General features: G+C 31.9%; 1 protein-coding gene, 2 long non-coding RNA genes and 1 other non-coding gene across 5 annotated transcripts; all 4 read right to left on the reverse strand.

The window, feature by feature from the left end:
- Positions 1-31: 31 nt before the first annotated feature.
- LOC100777974 (calmodulin calcium-dependent NAD kinase) lies at positions 32-5857 on the reverse strand. Its single transcript, XM_041013442.1, has 8 exons — positions 5669-5857; positions 5461-5595; positions 3544-3767; positions 2606-2667; positions 2170-2379; positions 1637-1766; positions 1045-1391; positions 32-949 (listed from the first exon to the last, which is right to left on the reverse strand). The coding sequence occupies exons 1-8, from the start codon at positions 5679-5681 to the stop codon at positions 826-828; spliced, it is 1245 nt and encodes a 414-aa protein (XP_040869376.1). The 5' UTR covers positions 5682-5857; the 3' UTR covers positions 32-825.
- Positions 5858-8732: 2875 nt separating this feature from the next.
- LOC102664673 (uncharacterized) lies at positions 8733-14718 on the reverse strand. 2 transcript variants are annotated; one of them, XR_420404.4, is made up of 4 exons: positions 14522-14718; positions 12994-13439; positions 10549-12770; positions 8733-9529 (listed from the first exon to the last, which is right to left on the reverse strand). It is a non-coding gene; the product is annotated as an uncharacterized lncRNA (long non-coding RNA). The 2 variants fall into 2 exon arrangements; XR_420403.4 differs by lacking the exon at positions 8733-9529 and having other exon boundaries at positions 10289-12770; positions 14522-14716.
- Positions 14719-19084: 4366 nt separating this feature from the next.
- On the reverse strand, positions 19085-21281 carry LOC121174320 (uncharacterized). Its single transcript, XR_005890358.1, has 2 exons — positions 20638-21281; positions 19085-20535 (listed from the first exon to the last, which is right to left on the reverse strand). It is a non-coding gene; the product is annotated as an uncharacterized lncRNA (long non-coding RNA).
- MIR166D (microRNA MIR166d) lies at positions 20638-20747 on the reverse strand. Its single transcript, NR_048777.1, has one exon. It is a non-coding gene; the product is annotated as a microRNA MIR166d (primary transcript).
- Positions 21282-23630: the final 2349 nt, after the last annotated feature.

Below are 23630 nucleotides of genomic sequence, written 5' to 3' on the forward strand. Positions count from 1 at the left end.
TCTTCTTCCAGTGACTGCTGCACGTGTGGCATCCTGTGGATCATACCTTGTCTATTTTTCGTCAACGAAAAGAAACAAAGTTTCACCCATCAACAATCAACATTGGAGTTTACAGCCCTGATTTTTGTTTTTGTTTTAGTTACAACGCAAGGCTAGATTCAATAATCAGTAATTATATACATTTGATTTGAACTAAAAATGCTCCAATGAAGCAGTTTTAATAAATTTACACTCGCACACACATATATATGTACATGGGCAAACTTAACCGTGAATTAGAGTTGGTTTGCATATTGATGCCAAGAAAACGACTTCACTGCACAACTCGTCCTTCTCCCTTTGTCTTCTTCGGTCGTTAAACCATAGGAATAGCAGATAAACACAAAACTTTGTAACTCTTAACTTTGTTAGATACTCCAAAGCTTGGCTTTGGGAGGAACATATCATGCAACAATATTAAATGGTTACCGTTTTCTGATGAATTTTTCTATTTTCTGTATGGATTCCTTTAATTCCTTCTGATCATTAGACCTTGAAGGTGAAAGAACAATGTCTTTCCAAACAGAACCTGGTTCCATTATAGGGCTGGGTTCCTTGTAAAGTTCGTAGATGGAATCAGCTTCAACATTTACACTGCCTATCCTTTCCAAGCATTTATATCTTTGGATATGCAGATTCTGATCATCATCCTTCCGCCATTTGAGCTGTAATGTGTTACAAGCTGTTACCTTTTGACATTTAATTAATACTAGTAAGTGTGAAATTAATCATTTCATCACAAGAGCGTGCAAAAATGTTCGAATTTACCTGTGGTGGACCACCACATCATTTGTGCAATAGAGCTGGCATCATCAACAAGTTTGCAAATCTTGGAAATGCATTAGCAAATCTTTTGTGAGATTTCAATTGTGAATTCACCCTCACTGCCCTCCCTGTCATAATAGCTCTCCTGTCAAAATTCCAATGGGAAATGTTAACTTTCATATATATCCACAAATTCAATTCCCAAACTAGTAACATGGCAGAATTCACAAGCATAAATACCTAATGCCTCTAACAACAGCAAGATAGCCATCACAAACCACACCAACTAGCTCAATTCTGTAAGGCTTTCGTGTGCGTGGTTCTCCATTACAATTTTCCTCTGATTGATGTTCTTCTTCCTCCTCATTTACTTGCTCCCAGTAATCTTCAGTAATTGTTGTACCATCTTCAGATACTTTATATCCTACCCCCATTCGGTACCTGTGTTTGTGAACATTTCTTGCCATAGCAATAGTCTGCTCCACAAATGGTTCCCATGATAAGGTACCATCCATGATCACATCTCGACCCTCATTTAGAGCTGTCACCAGCAGAGATGATGCAGCATCAGTGGAAGATTGATGCACCTGTTCAAATTTTGTTAAAATTAAATGCAATCATCAGTTAAAAATAGCTTACAATTAAGGATCTAATGTATGTCATCCATTTCATCATAGCTAAATTGCAAAAGGACCTTTAAGTGAATGACAATTTCTTAAAATTTATTTTGGATTTCTATAACATTAGTCACATGCTGCACATACGATAGTGACCAGTTTAGTGGGAAAATGATAATAATAACATGGAGGTCATGGTTCACACAGAAGCATACCAATTCAGCAGTTTGGATCATGTCATCATGGTGACCTCTGGAGCTAAGGGCTCTATATATGACGTCACTCTCCTTAAAAGCATCTGCCTCAACCACCACAGCATTTGAAGATGCTCCTGACCAAAATGATCTGCCAAAGCCAATTGATACATATAAACAATCTACGTAAATTTGCAAAGCTAGGCCAATTTAAATTTGTCTGCAAGCTTGAATTATCCTATTCAGAGATTCATATATTCAGGACACTGTTATTGTCACATGTGCCTTACAGTAGATCTTATTGTATAATATTGAATTTATGTGGCATGACATAACATTGTTGACTTGTATTTGTATAACTTTTATAGAACCATGAATTTAATGACAAAAGCATTATTATTGTGTGGAAATTTAGTGAAGAAAAGAACAAAATATCCATCATTTACTCATTTTTCATATTTTGGGTGGTACATATTTATATCATTTTGCACAAAGACATTTTGTAGAATTGAAAAATGATGATAGGGCAAGAATAAAGTTAAGGTGATGATTACTCTTTAAGAATGTCTTTAAGAACAGTGCTTTTTCCAGCTCCCATGCCACCTCCCATAAGCAGAAGCACTGGACTCCTCTCAGTGTGGACAGTGTGGACTATGTCGTTTGTTTTTTGTGAGTCAACCTTTATTGCTTTCATCTCTTCCACCAATGTAGAGAACACTCTTGCCACCTTCAGATTCTTGGTTACTCTCTCAAACCTCTGTTCCCTGTATACGTGTACCATCATCTTCACCTCAACTAACTTGGTCTAAAACATTAATATTTCAATTTACACACACTTATATAATAATAATAATAATTTAACTTTCTCCATAAGATTTCCTTATATAACATTTTCGATTAGAAATGTTAATAAAATATAAACTTAAATTAGTTAATATATAATGAGAAAAGTTATCTTGAAGAAAATACAAAATAAATAGAAAAATATACCTTGTAGCTTCCAATAGAATCTTTTTTAGCCGTATTTTCTGAGGTGACTCAACACTCAATACCTATAATTGAGACAAGTAAAACGTAAGTGTGTTTCACACACACACACACACAAGAAAGTTACAATGTAATTGAATTAAATAAACAAAAATATGACTAGAAGAAAGAAAAATATAAAGCACCGTAAGTAAATACAAATAATGTAGTGATATTTTTTTTATTTTATTTAGTCAAAATATAAAACATAAAATTAAAAAATAATTCACTTTTTTCATTTTTTTAAAATAACTAATAAGACTTATTTCTTTAAAAAAATTGATATTTCGAAACAGCATAAATTTTAAAACAAATACAGTATTTATAAAAAAGTATTAATAACCTTGCATATTTACGTTTGAATAAATCTCCTGCAGTATATTACAAATCATCTTATTATTGTGCTAAAAAATCATCTTATTATTAAATGAAAAAATATTAAATACATATGTATTTTTAATTTTATTACTTTTTAATAAGTATTACAAGCATATTAGTACATTTTTTTATAGAAAAATTATACTTGTACAATAAAATACATAACTTAGAGAGAGAAAGAGAAAAAAAGAAAATAAATTTGAATTTGAAATCTAATAAATATTGTATTAGTTTTTTTTTAAACTTCCCCAAATAATATAACCAAATTTTTTCAATAAATACGAGTATGATACAAATACTTTAATATATTGAGTTAATACTCTACTTATATATATTTCCTATTATCACCCCTAAAAGTAAAACAAATGTTAATAAATATATATATATATATATATATATATTTTTTTATTATATATTATATATATATTATATATATATATATATATATATATATATAGTACAAAAAAATACTTGAAGTACTACACTATATGCAAGTTTTGTTCTAAATTATATGTATAATGTACCTGACTAATCATATAAGAAGCTTGGTTCCAATTAAATGCGAAATAACTGAGGATGCATCGGTCAAACTCATCAATCAATTTCTGGCATAAAGTGGTAGGATCCTTCTGATGAGCAAGATATTCAAGGATGCTTTCTACACACTCCTTGGGTTTTATCAAATACTCATCTGCCAATCTACACAGCTCTGCTGGAACCTCGCTCTCTAAGAATCCCATTTGCCTACCTGCAAAACCAAACACACCCAAAATCATTCAACAAATTAATTAGCCCATGTCATATGTTATTATGGAAATTAAAGCTCAAGCATTACTGTATGTATGTTTTATGTTGGTTTTCTTTTTTAAGATTTATATATATAACAATATATGTAAATCTATGGAAAAAACATAACAACCCTAAAGGTTTAATGGCTTGAACGGTGGAAAAGGTCGACAGTTCTCTAATACTGTATTATCCATAGCAAGAAAAAGTCAAAGCAAGATATTGGATTTCAAATGTGGTGTACATGCACGACAAATTTTCAGCTGCACTTCTTTCTTTTAATGTCATAATTTGTGTTTGTTTTTTAGGAAAATTAATGCCATAACTTAGGAGCACATGGAACATTAATGTCCCTTTAAAAATAATACTAATTATATATTTGTCCATAAGTTCATGACCTTAACCGCCCTAGAAGCATACATGTCACGTTTCTACTTGTCTTTTTCCTGCTAATTAAGCAGGAAGATAAAACAGAGCTTGTAAAATAGAAACTGTTTTTTTTTTTAATAAGTGTAGTACTTAATTTGAGTGGTTATGTATGTAGTACTTAAATGACAAGTCAGTATAATACTTCTTGTCTTATTATTTATTTATTTATTGAACAAGAAAAATTGGATCATTTTTTGAAAATAAAAAAGTCATTTAAAATTTTAATTTTAAGATTTGATAATGTATATAAATTAAAAAAAAAAAGAATTATACACTGTAAACAAATTTATATAATCATCTAATTATAACTTATTATCATGTATAATAAATTGATTAACTTTTAAAATAAAATAATTATCTTAAAATAATTCAATGATAAATAAACTCTATAAATTACTAAATAATTTAAATTTTAATTATAAAAGAACTGTTAGGCTCTAAAAAATTTTGAATCATATTCTATGTGTCTATAAAGTTTATGTAATGTGAAAGAGACAACAGTATGCTGCCGTTAACCCCTGAAAAGCAAGCAATGAATGCAGCAAAAAATTTCAGAGAAAGAGTCTAGAACTTGTGTAAATTTCTCTCACTGTGTTTTGATTTTTTCTTATCAAGTAAATTGAAAATTTCAAAAGTTATGTATAGGCAGTGTACAGTAACTTTGAATTGGACGTGGATTTTATTGGAGTACATATATTTCTATCAAAATTATATTTTTAAAAAGAACAAAAACTTATGAAACACGAGTTATTATTGAATAAATCCATTTTCCTTGAGGGTTGCGGTCTAAAATCTAAATGAAACGAAACAGGCCGGAAAAAGACTCTCTCATCCCGAGAAATTGAGAGATGCAGGAGAGAAGAAGATCTATTCCATTCACTGGGCATAAAGTTAAATAAAATAAGATAAATTATAATTAATTTGATAATATAATATTATATTAAATTTCAGAGATTAAGACATGTCTAATTTTGAAGAAGAAGAAGAAAAACATTTAATTACAAAATAAAATTTAATACCCTGCTTAGGCACACTTAATTATTCTGGGGCCATGAGAGGAAGAGTGTATTCATTTGGCTTTCTGAAAATCTTTGAAACAAATAATTTTGATCACTCATTCATTATCCAATCATTTTCTTGGCTTTCAATGAATCATAGTACGTATTTTGGTTTGTTCAAGTTCATTAAACGAACTAATTAACGAGAAATTAATTAAGGATAATTACCAACATAGTGAGAGAACTTCTCAATAACATGGGCAGAGTGATCTTTTTTGTGTAGGTGGGGAAAGATGCTCTGGTCTCCCACCACCCTTGCCAGAACTTGTGAGAGGTTATTAATGACTTTACCAACAGAACCATCTGAAACAAATTAAATAAAAGTGAATTAATGTAAATGATTTGATCAAAGGCTTAACTAATTAATAAGTACTACCTTGTAGCTGCATCTTCTTGATGAAGATTTTAGAATCGATCACAGATGATGGTTACAGCGTGAATCGAAGAAGACTCAAATATGTCCAATAACGGAGGAGACGATGATACTTATTTATTTTATCGTTTGTATCAACTTCTCGTTGTTATTATTATTATAAAGTATTGGCCTTGGATCAAATCAAATGAAAGCCACTCATACGAAAGGATAAAAAAATCATTGAAAGAGTTCCAACGTGCTTTATAGCGAGGTTTTCGGTTTTTGCTACAACTTTTCAAAAGTGAACCAAACACGACTTCACACTTGGCTAACCTCCTAACTAATATTTTAATCTCTACAAATGTTAGTGATAAATATATTTTAAACAATTATTTTTAATATAAAATCGTGTAGTCAAACAGCTAATCGAATGATGATGTAACATTGACTTTGGTTAATGAATACTTTAAATGTTGATATTTCATATTTATTGAAATTTCAAAAATATTCTTACATAATATATTTAATTATGATTAAATAATATATATATATAATAATTATGTAAAATAATTTTATATCGTCTAATTAATAATTATTTTGTATATGGATCTTTCTTAAGATAATAATAGTTTTTTTTTAATATTTAACTTTTATTTCATTGTTGTTAACATTTGAAGAAGATGTAGTTTTTGATTAAGATATTATATCAAATACCCCACAATCAAAAATAAATATTTCAAAAAAAAGGAGTTAACAACACAAATGTAAGAGCAAAATACTAAGATTTAAAGCAAATGATCATATTTATTCAATAGACATTCTTAGAACACGTCCAACAAAAATACAACAATCAAACGATCTAATACGCACAAAAAAAATTGAACTAAAAAAAAGAAAAAGGAAAAATGTTAATACATGCGTACCAACAAGGTGGGTTACGTCCAATAAAAAGTTGGATTCACGTTCAATTAAAAAAAAAAAAGGAAAAATTTTAAAATATTTTATATTAAAAATTGCATCATGTCTTTTATGAAGTTAAGTCAAAGAAGATGAAAATAAATTTTAGTCATAAATTTTTATTAAAAGTCATGTGATTAACATGTGCATATTTTTTTATTAAATTATTAAATGATACATAAGAGAAAGAGAGTCGAGATGTAATATGAGTTAAATTATTAACAACTTTTTTGTAAGATGAAAAAAAGATGAGTGTCAAGTATAATTTTTAAAAAAATACTAGTGTAATTTACTCTTAAACAAAAGGTTGAAAATGATAGAGTGAGAAATGATGCAAGATAATCGTTTTGTTTGGCTAGCCATTGTAACGCATGTAAACTAAAATTTTCAGGTTAAAATCAAAGTGCACAAGGTAAATTGAGTAACTTTTAATTTAACACGTTGTTGGTGTTAATTTAGAACTTTTTTACTGGAATTTAGAACTTTTTAAAGCGTAACGAATATTACTTTGAAATTAGTCAAATTTAAGTCTTGGTTCAATTCTTGGATGTATCTTTTTTTTGTAATTTTATTAAAATTTCATTTTTTAAAAAATAATAAATATTTATTCAACTTGTTCAATGTAGAATTTGTTGAGTCAAATCAGATCAGACCGGATTAATCCAAGTTGATGACACGACTTACTTCAATAAAAGATTCAAACTGACAAGAGTTGGATTATTATAGTCTTTAAATTTGTACCATTTCTTCTAGGTTTTTCTTTTTTCGAATTACTTAGCTCTTTACAAGATAAGTCATTTAAATTTCTGCAACTTTTCTACTTCTTTTTCTTTTAATCTTTAATTTACTTTTTTAGTGTTTTATTTGCTTTCCATTTATTCCACTGCAATTTACTTAGTTTTAATTTACTTTTTAATTTCTTTCCCATTGCACTTATTCTTCTTCATTTTACATTTCTTTTTTGGTAAAAAAAAATTTAGGAGAATGGTATCCCTAGCCAAGGTCACTTCTGAACTCAAAGACTACTTAAAATTCTACAATTTGATTGTTTTTTAAGAGAATACAATTTAGTTGTTTTTTTATTATAGTCGAAGTTAACATATAATTCTTCAATTTGGCTCCCGGGACAATGGGTTAAGCATTTTTTGTGTCAGGGCCATGCATGCTTTAAGGTCATCAAATTTGGCTATTTCGGACATTGCAGAAGTATAAAAGATAAGATGATCTAACTGATGATGTTGGTGCCTAACTGGAGATTTGCCTGTCTACATTTTTTTAAAGTGCCATTGCTGAAGGCATAAAACTGCTCTAGCTAAGGGGATAAGGCTTTCTTTATTAACCTTTCTTTTTATTTTTTTGTTGGATGATAAGGCTTTCTTTTGTTGCAAATTTTCAAACTCCAAGCACTTCTTAAAGTTGTGGCCAGAGCTACCCCACACATACGCAAAAATATCATGCTTCTTGAAGTTACGACAGCAGCTAGCTTCATTTTGAGAAGTATTAAATAGGAATACATTCACGTAAGTTTGTTTTTATTTAATTTTGTTTCTAGTAGTTTTTTTTTATTTTATTTTTAATTTACATAAAATTACATTTTTTTCAATTTTAGTCTTCAATTTTTTATTTTTATTTTCTATAAATTCAAATTTTAGGAATTAAAATTAGAAAACACACTAAAAATTAAAAAAAATGAACATAAACTTATATGGAGCAAAATTAAAAAAACACGTGAACCTACTTAGGCGAACTAATTTTTTTTTTTTTTTATACATGGAAAAGAAAAGCAAAAGAAAAGGAAAAGGGAACTCAATTGCGAATCCTAATCACCCTCATCACATTTGCTAAACAAACAGAACTCAGAGGAAGGACAAACGATCTAGAGCTTGAGACTATCACAGAAAGAGGTGCCATTCTTGGCAAGCTAGTCCACACATTGGTTGCCCTCCAATGTAAATATGCTTGAAGGATAACTTGAAAAACTAAATTCATATTTAAGCTTTTTTGTGAATTATTATTAAGAATAAATTATACATTATATCACTCTTTTTCTTTTTATTCTAACACTAACTCTTTTAATGTTTAAAAATATTACACCAACATTCTTGTATCTGTTGTTGAGGGCGAACCCTGGTGCAGCGGTAAAGTTGTGCCTTGGTGACTTGTTGGTCATGGGTTCGAATCCGGAAACAGTCTCTTTGCATATGCAAGGGTAAGGCTGCGTACAACATCCCTCCCCCATACCTTCACATAGCGAAGAGCCTCCGGGCAATGGGGTGTTGTTGTTGTATCAATGCTATTGCAGAGTTAGTATAACAACCATACCTTTATGAAAGTTCCTCGCACCAAATGTAGATGTGCAACACAATAACAGGACCATTGAAAAGATGTTACCTAGAAATAATTAGGCTTGGCAACTAGTTTAAAAGGACTATACTAAAGAGAGATTCGGAGAACTTGCCTCCAAATCAACAAGCAAGTACTCATAAAAAAGTACAATTCAAGCAAGCTTGGATTCATATTTTTATCAACCCAAAATACAAGAAACCACGTGAAAGTGTCTTATTCACAAGCAATGTACAAAATTTACAAATTTCAACGGAAAGTAAGCTAGATTAGCACCACTTTCCTTTCAAAGACAAAGCAAATTCTTGGAATAGCTCGTCTTTGATGATGCGTGTTGGGTGGGTGGGTGAAGCATCTTTAACTTTAAGCTTCCTTTCACATACAATTAGTTATATACGAAAGCAAAGAAAGACAACTTTGTCCACAAAAGATAGAATAATTAAATTGGAGCTGTTAATGGTAGACACTTTGCCTCCAAAGGAAATCTAACATTTTCTTGTTTAGTTTAGTTTTTTTTTTTTTTTCTGTTGGAATCTCGGCACCAGCTTCTGAGGTGGATCACCACCACTGTATAATGTCTTCCTGTAGGATAAGAGAGAGATGGAACAAAGTAAACAAAAATTAGATGTCCATTCCATAAGTTAATAATGCTGTTCGTGTAAATCACTATAAGATTAAATAATTCTGATAATCATATAAGATTGAATGTGTTGAACACACCACTTGCTATGTAAAGTTTATAAGACAGGACCATTGACAGTTGGTGGGGCTGAGAAAAAGCAAAAGCTAACGTTACTGTTGTGATCCACTCATATCCAAACTTAATAATGTTGGATAACAAGTTCCACCTTATAGTTAGAAACAAATAAAAGGATGCATAAAAAAAATGAATATTAAGATTTTTTTGTAATAAATAAGTTACTGAAAGTTCACCAGTATCATATTCTTAGACACGACCAGATCATAAATTTTAAATAAATAATTATTGACTTTGACAATCAGGACTTGATCAGTCCCCACACAAAATTACATATAAAGAAATAGACTTCGACTAAGGACTTGCTTTAGTTTAATGTATTAGCTCGACATTTTTTACTTAGACTATTTTGTTCACATGACAAAATATTTCAAAGAGAAATTGACTTGACTAAGTATTTTCTTTAATGTATTGCCTAACTAATGCCTTTGCCATCTCTAGAATCCACAGAGAAACAGTTTCTTTCCTTACACGTGATAAAATATGATAATATTAAAACAGATCTCTCTTGGAGCTGCTAATTGTGGATTTTGACATAATCAAATGTTTCAGACCCTACTCTTCAGAATGTAGATGTTGTATCATTGAGTTAATTACTAATGATATTATGGAACTTAAGGTTAAGCATGATGAGAAAAGTATTCATTACACTTGCTTCCAAGGAAAAGAAGGAAGAGGAAATAAAGAGTATGACAACAATACATATAGACAACGAGGTGCTTCCAAGTTCCAATTCTCCTATATGTATTTATATTTTTATGAGATCATAGATTATTTCCTGTAACCTTTGGTAAATCACAAGTTAGTGACCCCTTGTCCCATAAAACAAGCAAGCCATTTTTACCTATGTGAAGTAGACTATTCTGTATGTTGGAATTGTTTGATGGCACCTAATCTCCTTGCAAACATGGACACCATTGGCCCTGAATCTCTAAATCCTGGGAAAGGTGTAAAGGAATTGAACTTATGCAGCTTTGCTGTGTGATATTGATTTCCCTTATCATCCTTAAGGACAGTGGAATCCTCTTTATTGATACCACAGTTATGTAAATTTTGAGCCTCAGCGAGCAGTTGGTCATCAGTAGATTGTTCTCTGGCCTCTTCAATCTTGCAGCTTTTCAGAGAAATGTGTTTATGGGAATGTGGAAGCATTGCGCAAGACGCAGAATGGACTTCAGAACCACCTCTCTCATTAAGGTGGTCAAAAACTACCAAGGGGGAAGTTGACTTTGGTAAAAAACGATTTATCCAGAGACCTTCCACATTATCACTTCTATGACAGATTTCCTTTCTCTCATACAGTGCATAAGACTCGACATTCTCCTTATCATTTGTGTTTTGTCTAGTTGAAGTTGAATGTAATGACAGTAATGCCATTCCTTCTTTCTCCTTAGTTAGCTCCAAGTTGTAACAATTTTCATTCTCCTATGAGTTATTTTTCCAGTGTTCATGACTGTTGAGAGAATTTATAGGTCTTGTCTGCGTCTGTATGGGTGGACAGGCATCAAATCTCCCTTCAGATATTTCAAGCTTATTTGGTTGCAAATACTGTCTGTAAAGGCTATTGTTCTCTGCATAGAAGGTTGTTGGAGTGGCATCAATTCCATGTACCTTAGTACCTGGCTCAAAATCTTTAGAAGCCTCTCCGACTTGAGACATTATTGTTCCAACATTCTTAAATTTTGCACCAACCATAGACTGAACATTTGATCTGAACCCTGCATTTTTTAGCTCTGGATCTTGATTCTTGTTGCACGTGAGAAGCTTCTGATCTGGCTGTTGAAGATGATGATTGGGATTTTCAAGGTTAAGAGCCAAAGACTTGTCCTCATCTTGAATTGATTGTGAGCATCCTTTGATCATGTTTGAAATCAAGTTCATGAATGAGCTATCCAGTTTAACATAGGATTTAGAACATGAAGTTTCTTGAGTTTGCTTTTTGAATTTTTTACTCCAATTGTCACTTGTTGAAACCTGCTTCTCTTCCTGCCAAAAACAACCCAGCACTGTGGAAGCATTCAACACTTAAATGGCCCTCTTCCTCCTTTGATAAACTGACATTTGAATCCTCATCTGATAAGGACTTCGCCTTACCTTCATTTATTGTCATTTGAATCCTCATCTGATAAGGACTTTGCCTTACCTTCATTTCTTGTCATTTGAATCCTGCTATTAGATGGAGAAGGCATGACTGGATGGTTCTTACTGCATAGTAGCATCTTTTCATTGACCTGGATTTTTTTTATTATTCTCACTGAATTTTGAAACAAGAACTGCGCTTGTTGCTGCACAAGTAGCCTCATAGTTGAAAGTTTGTAAATCATTCTCTGCAGTTGATTCCAGTTTTTGTGAAGGACTGATGCCAGAAGATATTAAATTTATTCCTAGAGCACCAGAACCTTTACATTCGATTGTATGCTCAACCCTAGTATATAATCCATCTTCTATTTCAACCACCTGGTTGACAATACCAGTATCTATGTCTCCATTGCAATGTTTACTTGGTGAAGGATTTTCTTCCATGTTGCATTTAGGTTCATCTGCTTGAAGTAATAAATTACTAACCGGCCTTTCATCAACCTGACCTGAAGGAAAATCATGATGCAGGTGATATTTCAGGCATGCACAAAAGAATGAACTGCAATTTTCTTTAACATAAAGTTTCAGCAAGTGTCCTTTAAATATAAAGGAAATGTGTTAAATTTGGATCCTGTGTTCAGAAAAAAAAAAACCTGCCAGAATAATGGGAATTATTTTCTATGATCCAGGATAATTGATATAAATTGTTTACAAATAACAGAATTTAGAACGTGCTTTTAAGCAAGAGTAACAAAACTTTCCTAAAATGCCTAAATTATTGTCTTGTTGGTACCATAAAATGATGATGACAGGACATATCTGAAATAGTAGATTTGTTTCCCTTTATCTCAGATATTATAGCTGTTCCAATGTTGGCTTGAGCACAAATATTCTTCTCCAAGTCATTCATTACATTCTCCTTCTTACTGTTTGGCAAATTAGGTGTTTCTCTTGCAGTGTTCATTTTCTCCATATTATCACCAAATCCTGCCAAACCATTGTTCCGTCGGATTGAGCAAACATAGTTTATGGGAAAAAAGTGACAAGAAGAAAGCTAATCAAATTGATAAGTTCCAATTAACAATTTAACTAGTTAGGATAACAGGTTTATATATTTTTTTCCTTCAGTAAGGCTTAGTTGAACTCAATGTTCTATGGCAAATCCACCTTTCCCTACATCTAGAGGAACCAGTGTAGATGTTACTTTTACCTGTATCAATAATCACTTGTTGGATGCCTAGCAGGAGTATCTGTGGAGGAAACATCACTCTTTGAGCATATTACAGCAATAGGTTCTACAAAAACGTCATCTGTTGGTTTATCTGTGGCAGAACTTTCATCAGTAACACTTTGGAGCAGAGCAAGAACCATAATGCTTAGTTCAACATTCCCCCAAAAGAGAGGTCTTTTTATTAGTAAAACTTGAATCAACACATTTGAGACCGAAACCTTTATCTGGAGACCAAACTATTTCAGATAGGGGGTCAGTGGCAGAAAATGTCTTGTCTATTCGACAAGCTGCATTTGCACCTGCACCCGAGTCATCTTTCCAAATACCTTGATTAGAATAATTTAGAACGAGTTCAAAATCAGTCTTTGGTTTTATTGTCTCGCTTTTGGAACTCATCTTCATCATTCAATAGTCAATAGAAGATCCTGCAATTTTATAACAATCAGTCATGCAATATTGCAACGATCAAAGTTAGCCTTTTATGTAGTAAACTGAATAAAAAGTCTATGCAACTAGCTCCTTAAAACGTTCTTGGCATTGAAGGAAAACTCAAGAATTTTCTGAAACTTAATCCAGACATAAAAACATGATATTCCCAATAATTTTGTGCATGACTGTGATGCTTGGAATCACAAACAACAATTGTTTACAAAACTTAAATGGGCATTGCCCAAAATTATCCATCAAATAAATATTTTTACAAAATTCAATCCTTCCAAATACAACACTATACTATTGGCTCTTCCTACTATCGGCTCATGATGTATACACTCTTACCATAATACCCATATATTACTTTTTTGTTTTCCCAAATTCTGCTTATTATCTATGTGAAGTGAAGAGTTCAAAACAATGCATTATCAGCTTTATGTACTCTTATTTTTATTTATATACTACATATATCTTCCACCGGATGCAATCTTGTTTGAATGGGATATAATCATTATAGGTAACAAAACTCTCTTTGAGTATTAATTAATCCAATACTTAAACTCGAGATTACTAGTTAAGATGAAACAATCCCGTGTCAGTTGAACCAGTGTACTCTTAAGACATTGATATGGGTCTACTTACTATTCATGATATTTTAAATCCAGGCACAGCAAGACAGGTACAAACTTGCAACTAAAGTTGTATATTGTTGTCTTCTCTTCGTTATAGTTGGGTATAAGGAAATCCATAAGCACGGGGAAGTAGATAATTAGATGACATCAAGACCTTTCAAGCTAATTCAAAAGTCAATTCTTGATACATATTAATTGCATACAAGACCAAATATTATAAACTTCTAATTATATAAGAAATGAACGTGATGCACACCCTACAATCACATGAAAGAAGCAACCAAAAAAATACAAAAGATAAACTACCAATAAAGTGTTATATTTCTTTGATCATATAAAGTTGACTATAACTCTTGTATATGAAAAGATCACGAATCTTCAATACAATAAGTTCAAAACTGAACAAGGCATTAAGCAAAACTAATAAGTTCAAAGAAACACACCTCTTGAATATGAAACGCCAAATGGATATTAATTTGCTTTGCTCGTGTGTCTGGCCGTTAGAGAAAGAAGAGAATCCACTTGCAGTTGCCAAACGTCATGGTATGGCATTAGCTATCACATGAAGCTGTTCATGCAAGGTCTAGGATCTGCCACGTAGAAACATGCAATTCCACTAACGCCCGTGCATTATTCTACAGGATGTAGTAGGTTGCCCAAGTTTCCATTATTTGCTTTTAGTCCCCTTTTTTATATATTTTAAGTAAATACGATATTGATTTGTATAATTGTAAATCACAACGGCTTGTTTTGTCCTCTACTTATCATAGAAGGTTGGGATGATAAACATTGGATTTTATTGTTTTAATCAATAAAAATGTCTATCTCGATGAGTTAAATAGTATATTTGAATTATTATAAATTTTTTAATATTTGAATTCAATTTATTTGGATAAACAAAAAATTGTACTCATCAAAATTTAAAAGGTTTAAATTTATTCTTATATTGTAAAATAGAATTAATACATAATTTTGGGTTCTTACTTTCTTATTCCAATATTTTCTCACTTCTCTTTTTTAGAAATAGATTTCACCTATTATCTTCAATTAATCCATAATTTCTTTTAATTAATGAGAAATGGTCATGTCATCCTGGAGCAACAAGTGATCCATACCCCCACTGGGGTTCCTCCAAATTTAAGAATAATAAGTGAATAATTACCCACTGGGGTTCCTTCTATGAGTGGAACATACACTTGCACCCATCTTTGCAAGGAATTAATGTTGGAGATCTCTCGTTGGTATAATGGTGATGAATGTCTAAGGTGCCCTAGCTCCACCAGCTAAATTAATTGTGTGTTTTGAATCTAAATAACACACCACATCCCACATTAGAATATAATCCCATGGTATAAAGTTTAAACTATAAAGCATGCAAGTATTTCTGCTTACAACAACAATAAGATATTAGAATATCCCACATTCTCATAAAAACCTTTCAAGAAGGTTCCTGAGAGATTGCCTAGACACTTTGCTTAACAATGGCAGCCACATTGCTGTTAGGGACAGCAGTGGCATAAGCGTTAGAATTAGCAATACACTGACGAATCTGACTGAGAAAGCGACGGGACTTTGCTCGAAATGTTGTGAAAAATTAGACGGTTTCTAGAGCACCCCGTAAACCACATTGCAACTGGGATATATCATGTCACCGTTCTTGGCAAAAGCATTATGCATCCAGTCATTGTCTGCATCCAATGGCACGTAAATTTTACATATAATTCATAACTTAATAAATGATCTATTTAAAATGTATAAATAAATAAATTCTTTTAAAAAAATATGTGACCAGTTAGGTACTCATTAGATTTCCCATAAAAAGTGTTGTTACCTTTGCGACTTTTTTAATAAAGTGTGTGAAAACAATTATTATGAGAAGCATTTACATAATATAGGATTGTCTTCTAACATTCGATTGTTCGGTAGAGGGAAAGCCACCTTGAATAACGCCTACAAGTGTTAGTCATTTTTGACATTTAACATCGGTTATGTATACAATTAATATAGAAAAATGGACGCATAACCCGTGTGCCAGTCATATAAATTGTTTTCATATTACACTCAGGATTACTTGCTGCTTTCCATGTGGGTGTGTCAATCCGGGGACCATTTTGCAATTTCAGCAGCGGCAATGGATTACGGACGGTGCCCTGCCACTACGAATGTTTAATTAGTTACGATAACAACGTGACGATAAGCATTTCCTCGTGAGGTCATGTGAACATTCTTGTCGCTGATAACGTTTGCCTACAAAAGATTTGAACTAAATCACTTTTAACTATTTAGTCCGCCATGTCGAACCATTTCACAACTCTCTAATAGTAGGTTTTAGCTAGCCGGTTGTTGCTTACTGCACTTTTTTAGAATGTTTTTTTTTTTTCACTTTTAGATGGGCCAATTCAGATGGTAAAAGATGTAACGGATACAAAATGTAATTTTATATTATGGATTGATCAAACAATTACGGATACACTCAATAAAATAACTAAATTTCATTTTGTCCTTTTATAGAACTGATATGGATTGGTGAATCCGTAAACTTAATATGAATTGATCAATCCTAATACGTATGAGGTTTACGGATTGACCAATCTGTATTAGACTTACAGATCAGCTCTAAGGAAGATTAAAAATGAAATTTTGTTGTTTTGCTGGTACAACGGTATCAACTTTATGGAAGGTCAAAAATAAAATTTTGTTGTTTTGCTGGTGTATCAGCAATTGTGCAGGTGCACAAAGCAATGCTCCAAAAATGGCACAAGAAGCAACAGTCCAACTAACAATATAGCATGTCACTGTCCATTCGGATCATCAGGAACATTATCTTCCCCCAATTTTCTTTTTCTTTTTAATGAGTAAAGAATTTTGTCATACATGACACACTGAATAACTTTTTAATATATCATTTAAATATTTTCACCCGCTCAAAATATTTCCTTAAGCTCTGCCACTGTTGAAAGGGAGAAGACACATATTGGTTATGCTTCCCTGTTTCTCTGTTCAAGTTATTTGCAACTCCATTTCTCTCATTATTTTCCTGCATCTTGAACGCCAAAACCATCCTTCGGAAAAGATGAATTTCTCTAGTAATGTCCTTCACACCACGACACATAAACATTGTTAATGGACAAGGGTTCACTACCATCTACGTGCTTGATTTGTAAGTTGTAACTTCCTTCAATATCCAACAGTGATACGTACGTACAAGGAACCTCAGGTATTGGTACTCAACAACCAAAGTACTAAGGTTTCGTTCATTACCCATGATATATTTTAAAAATGCTGACCAGGTCTCGAGTTTTTTTTTAAATTCAAAATTTAATCCTTGTAATTGGTAAAAGAATATAGCCATTTGGACCAGGCTTTTTTTGTTATCCCTTCCAATCTGTTTATGTGCTATTCCTTCCAAATGATACCATTTTCATGGAGTGGGTTTACGATTAAATATTAACACAACTACACAATTGTCATGTGAGATATAAACAACTTGAAAAAAAACAATAAAAAAATCAGATGGCATGTGAACTCATTTGAAGAAACCCACCACACCACAAATATGTCATTTTAGTATCTCTAAGTATCCAATAACAACTTACAAGATGAACTAAAATTGTCCTATTTAAAATAGGGAAATTCACACACACAAAAATAAAAAAAATTAAGATGAGATATAAGATTAACTTGATAGGAAAGAAAAAAGAAAAAAAAATTATGAGTTCAAATCTTTTTATTAAAAAAAATTAGCATATCAATAATTAATATTTATTGATAAAAAATAAAAAGATTAAAACTACTCATTGTTTATGTTAAGGGATCAAAAAGAGTAATTAAGTATAAAAAAATACTCATTCCGTTAAGGGATCAAAAAGAGTAATTAAGTAAAAAAAATACTCATTCCATATAAAATAAAATGTTACAATGAGCCTGATTATTGTGGTATTCTAATTTATATTAGCACGAGTTTTAAAATAGTTATAAAATACACTTAGAAATATTTAAAATATTCATGCAATATCTAACACAACACATGCATGTCTAAGATGGGTACAAGTTGACATGATCATTGCTATGTAAACTTTTATTTAATTAAATTCTATATATAATTATATTAATAATAATTTAAAAATCAAATCTCTACATTTTTTTTTATAAATTGGGGAAGGAGGGGGCGGACCTACCCTTGTCACTCCCTATATCCATCCTTGATAATAGTGTTATTAATTAATGGAGCATTTTGAGTGTGTTTGTGTTGTGGATTGTGTGGCAAAAGTTGTGACAGCGATTGCCAACAAAATCTCTCTTTCGCTCTTTTTAAGTTACCTTTTCAAAGTTCTTTTAGATGTTCTGTTGAATGCTTTATGTTACTGTGTTGAGAAGTAATGCTAATATAATGGGTTTTATCGAGCATAGGGATCAACTTTATCTTTGCGTTTGTGATGGCATACTCAATATGTCTCTATTCTCTTTTGACTCCTCTATCTATCTGGTGGAATCTCAATCCGAAGTACACTATATTTGTGTGCCAATATTGTATCTAAAATCCCAAAAATGATGTTATTTCCCTCATCATTGCACGGAGGGGCAAAGATCCATGAAAAGGTTAAGCTGGAATTTTTTTTTCTACGTATATACTATTTGATTTCTAACAATAAGTTATTCATGATTCATGTCGTTCTTTACTACATCATTATTGAATACCAGAATATATTAAGAAGGCATATCATATGACTATTTCAACGTTTTGGGTATGCTGAAAGGTGTTTAAAACCTAGATTCTTAAAACTCCAAAATTTAATATTCCAAAAAATTTCTATGGCAATTAACATACTAATAGTTTTCTTATACAGTATTTGTTTTTTATATCTTCAATTAAAAAAAAAAGACTTCAATTGACCACTATCATGTGCCTTGGTTTCAATGGGTTCCATATAAGATGATGTCATTGACAGTGCCTTACCCAAACTCAAGGAAACATTTATAATATAAAAACTCATCAGTCACCAGGGTTATAGGAAGCATCTCTTTGTTAAACATACTAATTATAGTAAAAACAAATCTGAGTTACATCTCTATCTCTGATTGTTTATATAAAAATAAAAATAGCTGCATAGTGAGTTTCTCTCTGCCACCAAGCTTCGGAAGCCCAAAAAGTTGAAAACAGAAATATTGTTACACATTGTATCATTTCAGATAATTTTTATTACACTATTTCAACACCTTCATTTTTTAAAATAATAAAACTAGAAAAAAAAACATATTATTACACATTCTCATTATTTCTTTATTTTTTTTTTCAAACCAGAAAAATACAAATATAGAGCAATAATTGCTTTAATAGAGATCACAAGTATTTTTTTTTAAAGATAATCATATATTTGAGTTAGGTAAAATCATAATGCACAACAATATTGAGTCTTTTAGAATATTTAAAGCGGTTGCATATTAAACTTTTGATTAAGCTAAAATAAATTTTAATGTATAAATAATGTTACCTTACTATATTATGATTTCACTACTTGAGCTAATTTAATGCAATCACCTTTAACAAATTGGTGCAGTATAAGTGTATCAGCAAAGGTGGAATTAATAAATTTACGTAGGGGGAGGATTGTATTGTAGCAAAGGACGTTAGGACTGAGAATAAGATCCAAGTTGAACGGACCCATATGGTATTATGGGGTTTTGATGAATAGTCTGACCCACACGGCATTAAAAGTGAGGAATGGGCTAAGAGTAAGGCAATGGTTATGATGGCAGTCATAAGCTTGAAAAAAGACTAAAATTCAAAGCTTCACTTTGATGAGTTTGGTACTCTCTAAAAGAACTTCTACCCTACTCCTTCCAACAAATAAAGCGAAAGGTCTAAATCTTATATTCTTTGCAACTCTCCACAAGCAAAGCCAATCGACAAAAATTCAACTTTAAAAAGATAAGGCTCAACTTTTTTTACATATCTATTAGATTTTCCCTTTTCAGTCTTCATTTCACACCAACAACTCTGTTTTTCAACGATTTTGGTGAAAAGAAGAAAAGGGTCGGCAATCAGGGACACTGTTTCACAAACCAATTCCAAAGAAAACTTAATGATCAGTATTTTGATTTATTTAACCACATTCTTATTTCCACAAATATTTTTTTTTATACATTCACTTTTAGTCTCAACAAGAAGCAGATTGGATATTGTTAAGCATATAAACATAAACAGAAAGACTATGATGGCTATTTGAAACATGGAAATTTTATGTTTGATCAAAGCAATTATGCAATATGCTGGACAAACATATTTCAAAGAGACAATAAAACCGAAGTGAATCAAGTCAACTTTGAGTTTTCCAGCAGATAATGTGATGATCTAATGTCTTTTTGCTGCAGATTTTAAGAAAGAAACACATGAACTTTAATGAAAAAGATTAAGAGAAAAGGGCATTGAACTTACACGTTACTTGGCAATTGAATTCTGTTGGAGATGAAAAAAATGAATTAAATGGTTAGTTTCAAGATCATAGCAAAAAGAATGAACTAGATTGTTAGTAGGAAGAACATGATTCATGGAAGATACTTTGAGCTAGGGGGAATGAAGCCTGGTCCGAGATCATTCTCAAGGGTGATGATGATGATCTTTGCTTCAGAAGAATGGTCTCGAACCAGACACCATTCCCCTCAACTCCTTCATATGTTTGAGTGGAGAAAAATGTGGGAGAGAAAGACTTGATTTGAGACAGAAGCAGAGAAAACTGTTTGATTTTGATTTGGCCATGCATTGTTTTTCATGGGCCCTTATATACGTGAAGATGGGGAATGTGTGGGTCAGAAAACGGGGTGTCCCACACAACATGGCTCCCTCATCTTGTCAAGCTTTTCATACAGATTTTAAGTATCATTTATAGAACATTTTACCTTAGTTTTTAGTTCAAATGATCTATGTAAACACTATAACCTCCCTTGGGGAAGAGAATTTTTTTTTTACTCCTTTCCTTCTTTTTTGTTTTGTTTTTTTATCATACTTTATCCCCCTCACGAAGAGAGAAGGGGGAGGTGAGTGGAGTTTTCTAAAAACCTAAATGATTGTTCACTTTCATTGTTATTATTCACTCCATGTGTATATATTTGTGCCAAAGTTGTATATCTGACGTAGATCTCAACTGTTATTTTTTGAAAATTCAAACATACTAATTATGTCTTGGAAAATGAAAAAGGAGTTAAATAAGGTCTATTTTCCTATTTGTGATGGTAAATGGTTTCAAATCAATAAAAGTTATGGTGGATTAGTGATGCAAAAGTAAACAGATCTTTTAGCATCTGTTAAAGGCTTAGTAGCAAAGTTCCCTTTAAGTCCTGCCTGCCTTGCCAAACAATACCGCCAAGTCCTATCACAGACGTGGCTAGCAAATAGCAATAGCATAAATCCTATTGGTTGGAAGACTTTATACCATCTACACAAGTCTTGCTGTTACATTTGACACTAATAGGTACGTCTAAGTTCAGATTACCTCAAACTTTTCCTAGTCAAACTTAGGTAGAATTACATGTACATTTTTGTAAAATTATGACAGCAGGGGTTTTGCTCCACAAATTGTTCTGATGGAGCCAGTTATGTAGTGTATACAATAGTGACTTTTGGTTCTGTACATACTACATAGAATTTATGTCTTTTTATGCATTATTACTTATTTAAAATAGGATGAAGTTTCTTGCTTACAGAGTTGATGTTGTCAGAGTGACTTAAGCAGTGAGTAAAAGTGATAGAACACAAATTATTGTGTATCACGGTATTGAGATGGGGTGTTTAAAGGGGTTCTCTTTTGCTTTCCACTTAGAAAAAGGGGCAAATGAAGAGATGAATAGGAGCTTTCGTTGATGAATCACACTCCCAAATGGCGTCAATCCAAGCTTTACATAGAAAGAAATACTGTTAGTCCTATTTATAGCTCAAGCAGAGGTGGCGGCAAGTGGATAGTGAACAGTAAAATAGAACATGTTTTGAAAACAAAAATTAAAGATTACTGAAAAGTGAGGGCAAAAAAGTATAGGTAGTTATGGGCAGGGTTGTTCTACCATGAGTATTGTATATGATATATGCACAAATTTATATAGTTTGCCATACTATATGGGGATTTTAATTTCTTGATATGTTTTCAGCATATCTAATTCCATCAAGTGCTAAACATGTAGAAAGTAATTTTGTGGTCCTAATGAGGGCAAAAAAGGAAACAAAATGCACCTAGGCAAAATAAGCCTCACATTCACACACACATACCCAAAACTGATTCGGATCAGTGAAGAGCTAGCATATATGTAACCAAGAGAGTTTGACCTAGTAGTTAAGTTGAACTAGGAGTTCTGCCTACGTTGACTATTAACGCTCAAACCAGCAACTAGAGGAATTATATAATGTAATGTCACACTTGCACTACCCAAAAACTGGCCCAAAGAGTGAAAGGAACGAAACAATTGGGAAGGAAACTGAGGAAAGTTTTAAACTAAGGGAATGTAATGATACAACCAATCACTAGCATGGCCAAAAATGAAAAAAAAAAATATCACTAAAATATTTGCACCATGCACACTCATTGATTGAAGGCTACGATGGTGGCTGTCCTCGTCGAAGTGTGTGGGACTATGTGGGAACTGGGACAGTTAATTGGAGAATAACAAACATTAAAAACAGGCACAACGAAACAAGTTGAATAACTGATGATGCGGGGGAAGATGGAAGGAAATAAAAACTCACATGCAAAAAGTAATAGTGAAAGGACGATGGCAACATGTCATGGAACTTGTGAAGGACAATGGACCCTCAAGGCCCAACACAAAGAAATTGGTTACTCATTTATTCACATTCACTGCTTAAGATTACGGTGTGCATTTTCAGTTACTCAACACTCAGAATGTAAATATAATGGCTAATTTCACATTATTATGAAAGAAGGGTCATTCTTTCTCTCCTCTCACTCTCACCTATCCTTTTCTAGTAGATACCCGAGATTATGTGGACTCATCATTGTAGGGTGGACACCGAGTCAGAGGGATCTAATTCCCTATGCACCACTCAGGATCTTAATATGTGTACAGAGGATATGGAATAAAAAGAAACTTCCTAATACTTCATGAGCCAATATCAAAATTTAAGTCATTCTCATAAAAGAAAACTTTATCAAAAGCATTTTGTTATGCACAATTGATGATTATATTTTATATGTTTCTTTCTACATTGGAGGATTTATCTGTGTGTAGGTGAGAAAAACTAACGATTAATCCATACCTAACTTGTGGAAGTGAACAATTCTTGCTTTGTGGAATGTGTCTCAGGTCTCAGATAGAGAAAATTGTTGTGACTTATGAAAAAAAGAGAAACAAACTCTAAATTATTTTAGATTTGAATTTTGAGAGACTAAATTAATAAAATTAATCCATAAAAGGACATGTTTGTATTTTTTTATATAAATTATATTTTGTTTTATGGACAAAAATGTATTTTTTGGTAACGAATTCTTAAAGTGAAAATAATACAATAATTAAATAAATAGTGTGAATAGTATAATAATTAAAATA

The sequence above is a fragment of the Glycine max genome, chromosome 20 (assembly GCF_000004515.6).
Source record: "Glycine max cultivar Williams 82 chromosome 20, Glycine_max_v4.0, whole genome shotgun sequence".
Classification (NCBI taxonomy): domain Eukaryota; kingdom Viridiplantae; phylum Streptophyta; class Magnoliopsida; order Fabales; family Fabaceae; genus Glycine; species Glycine max.

Bases quoted from the DNA above. Each gene is read 5' to 3' on its own strand.
- LOC100777974 (XM_041013442.1), bottom strand. The intron at 2,380-2,605 runs GTATATTTTTCT...ACACGTATACAG, and splicing joins ATTCTATTGGAAGCTACAAG to GGAACAGAGGTTTGAGAGAG. The intron at 1,392-1,636 runs GTATGCTTCTGT...AAATTTGAACAG, and splicing joins TGATCCAAACTGCTGAATTG to GTGCATCAATCTTCCACTGA.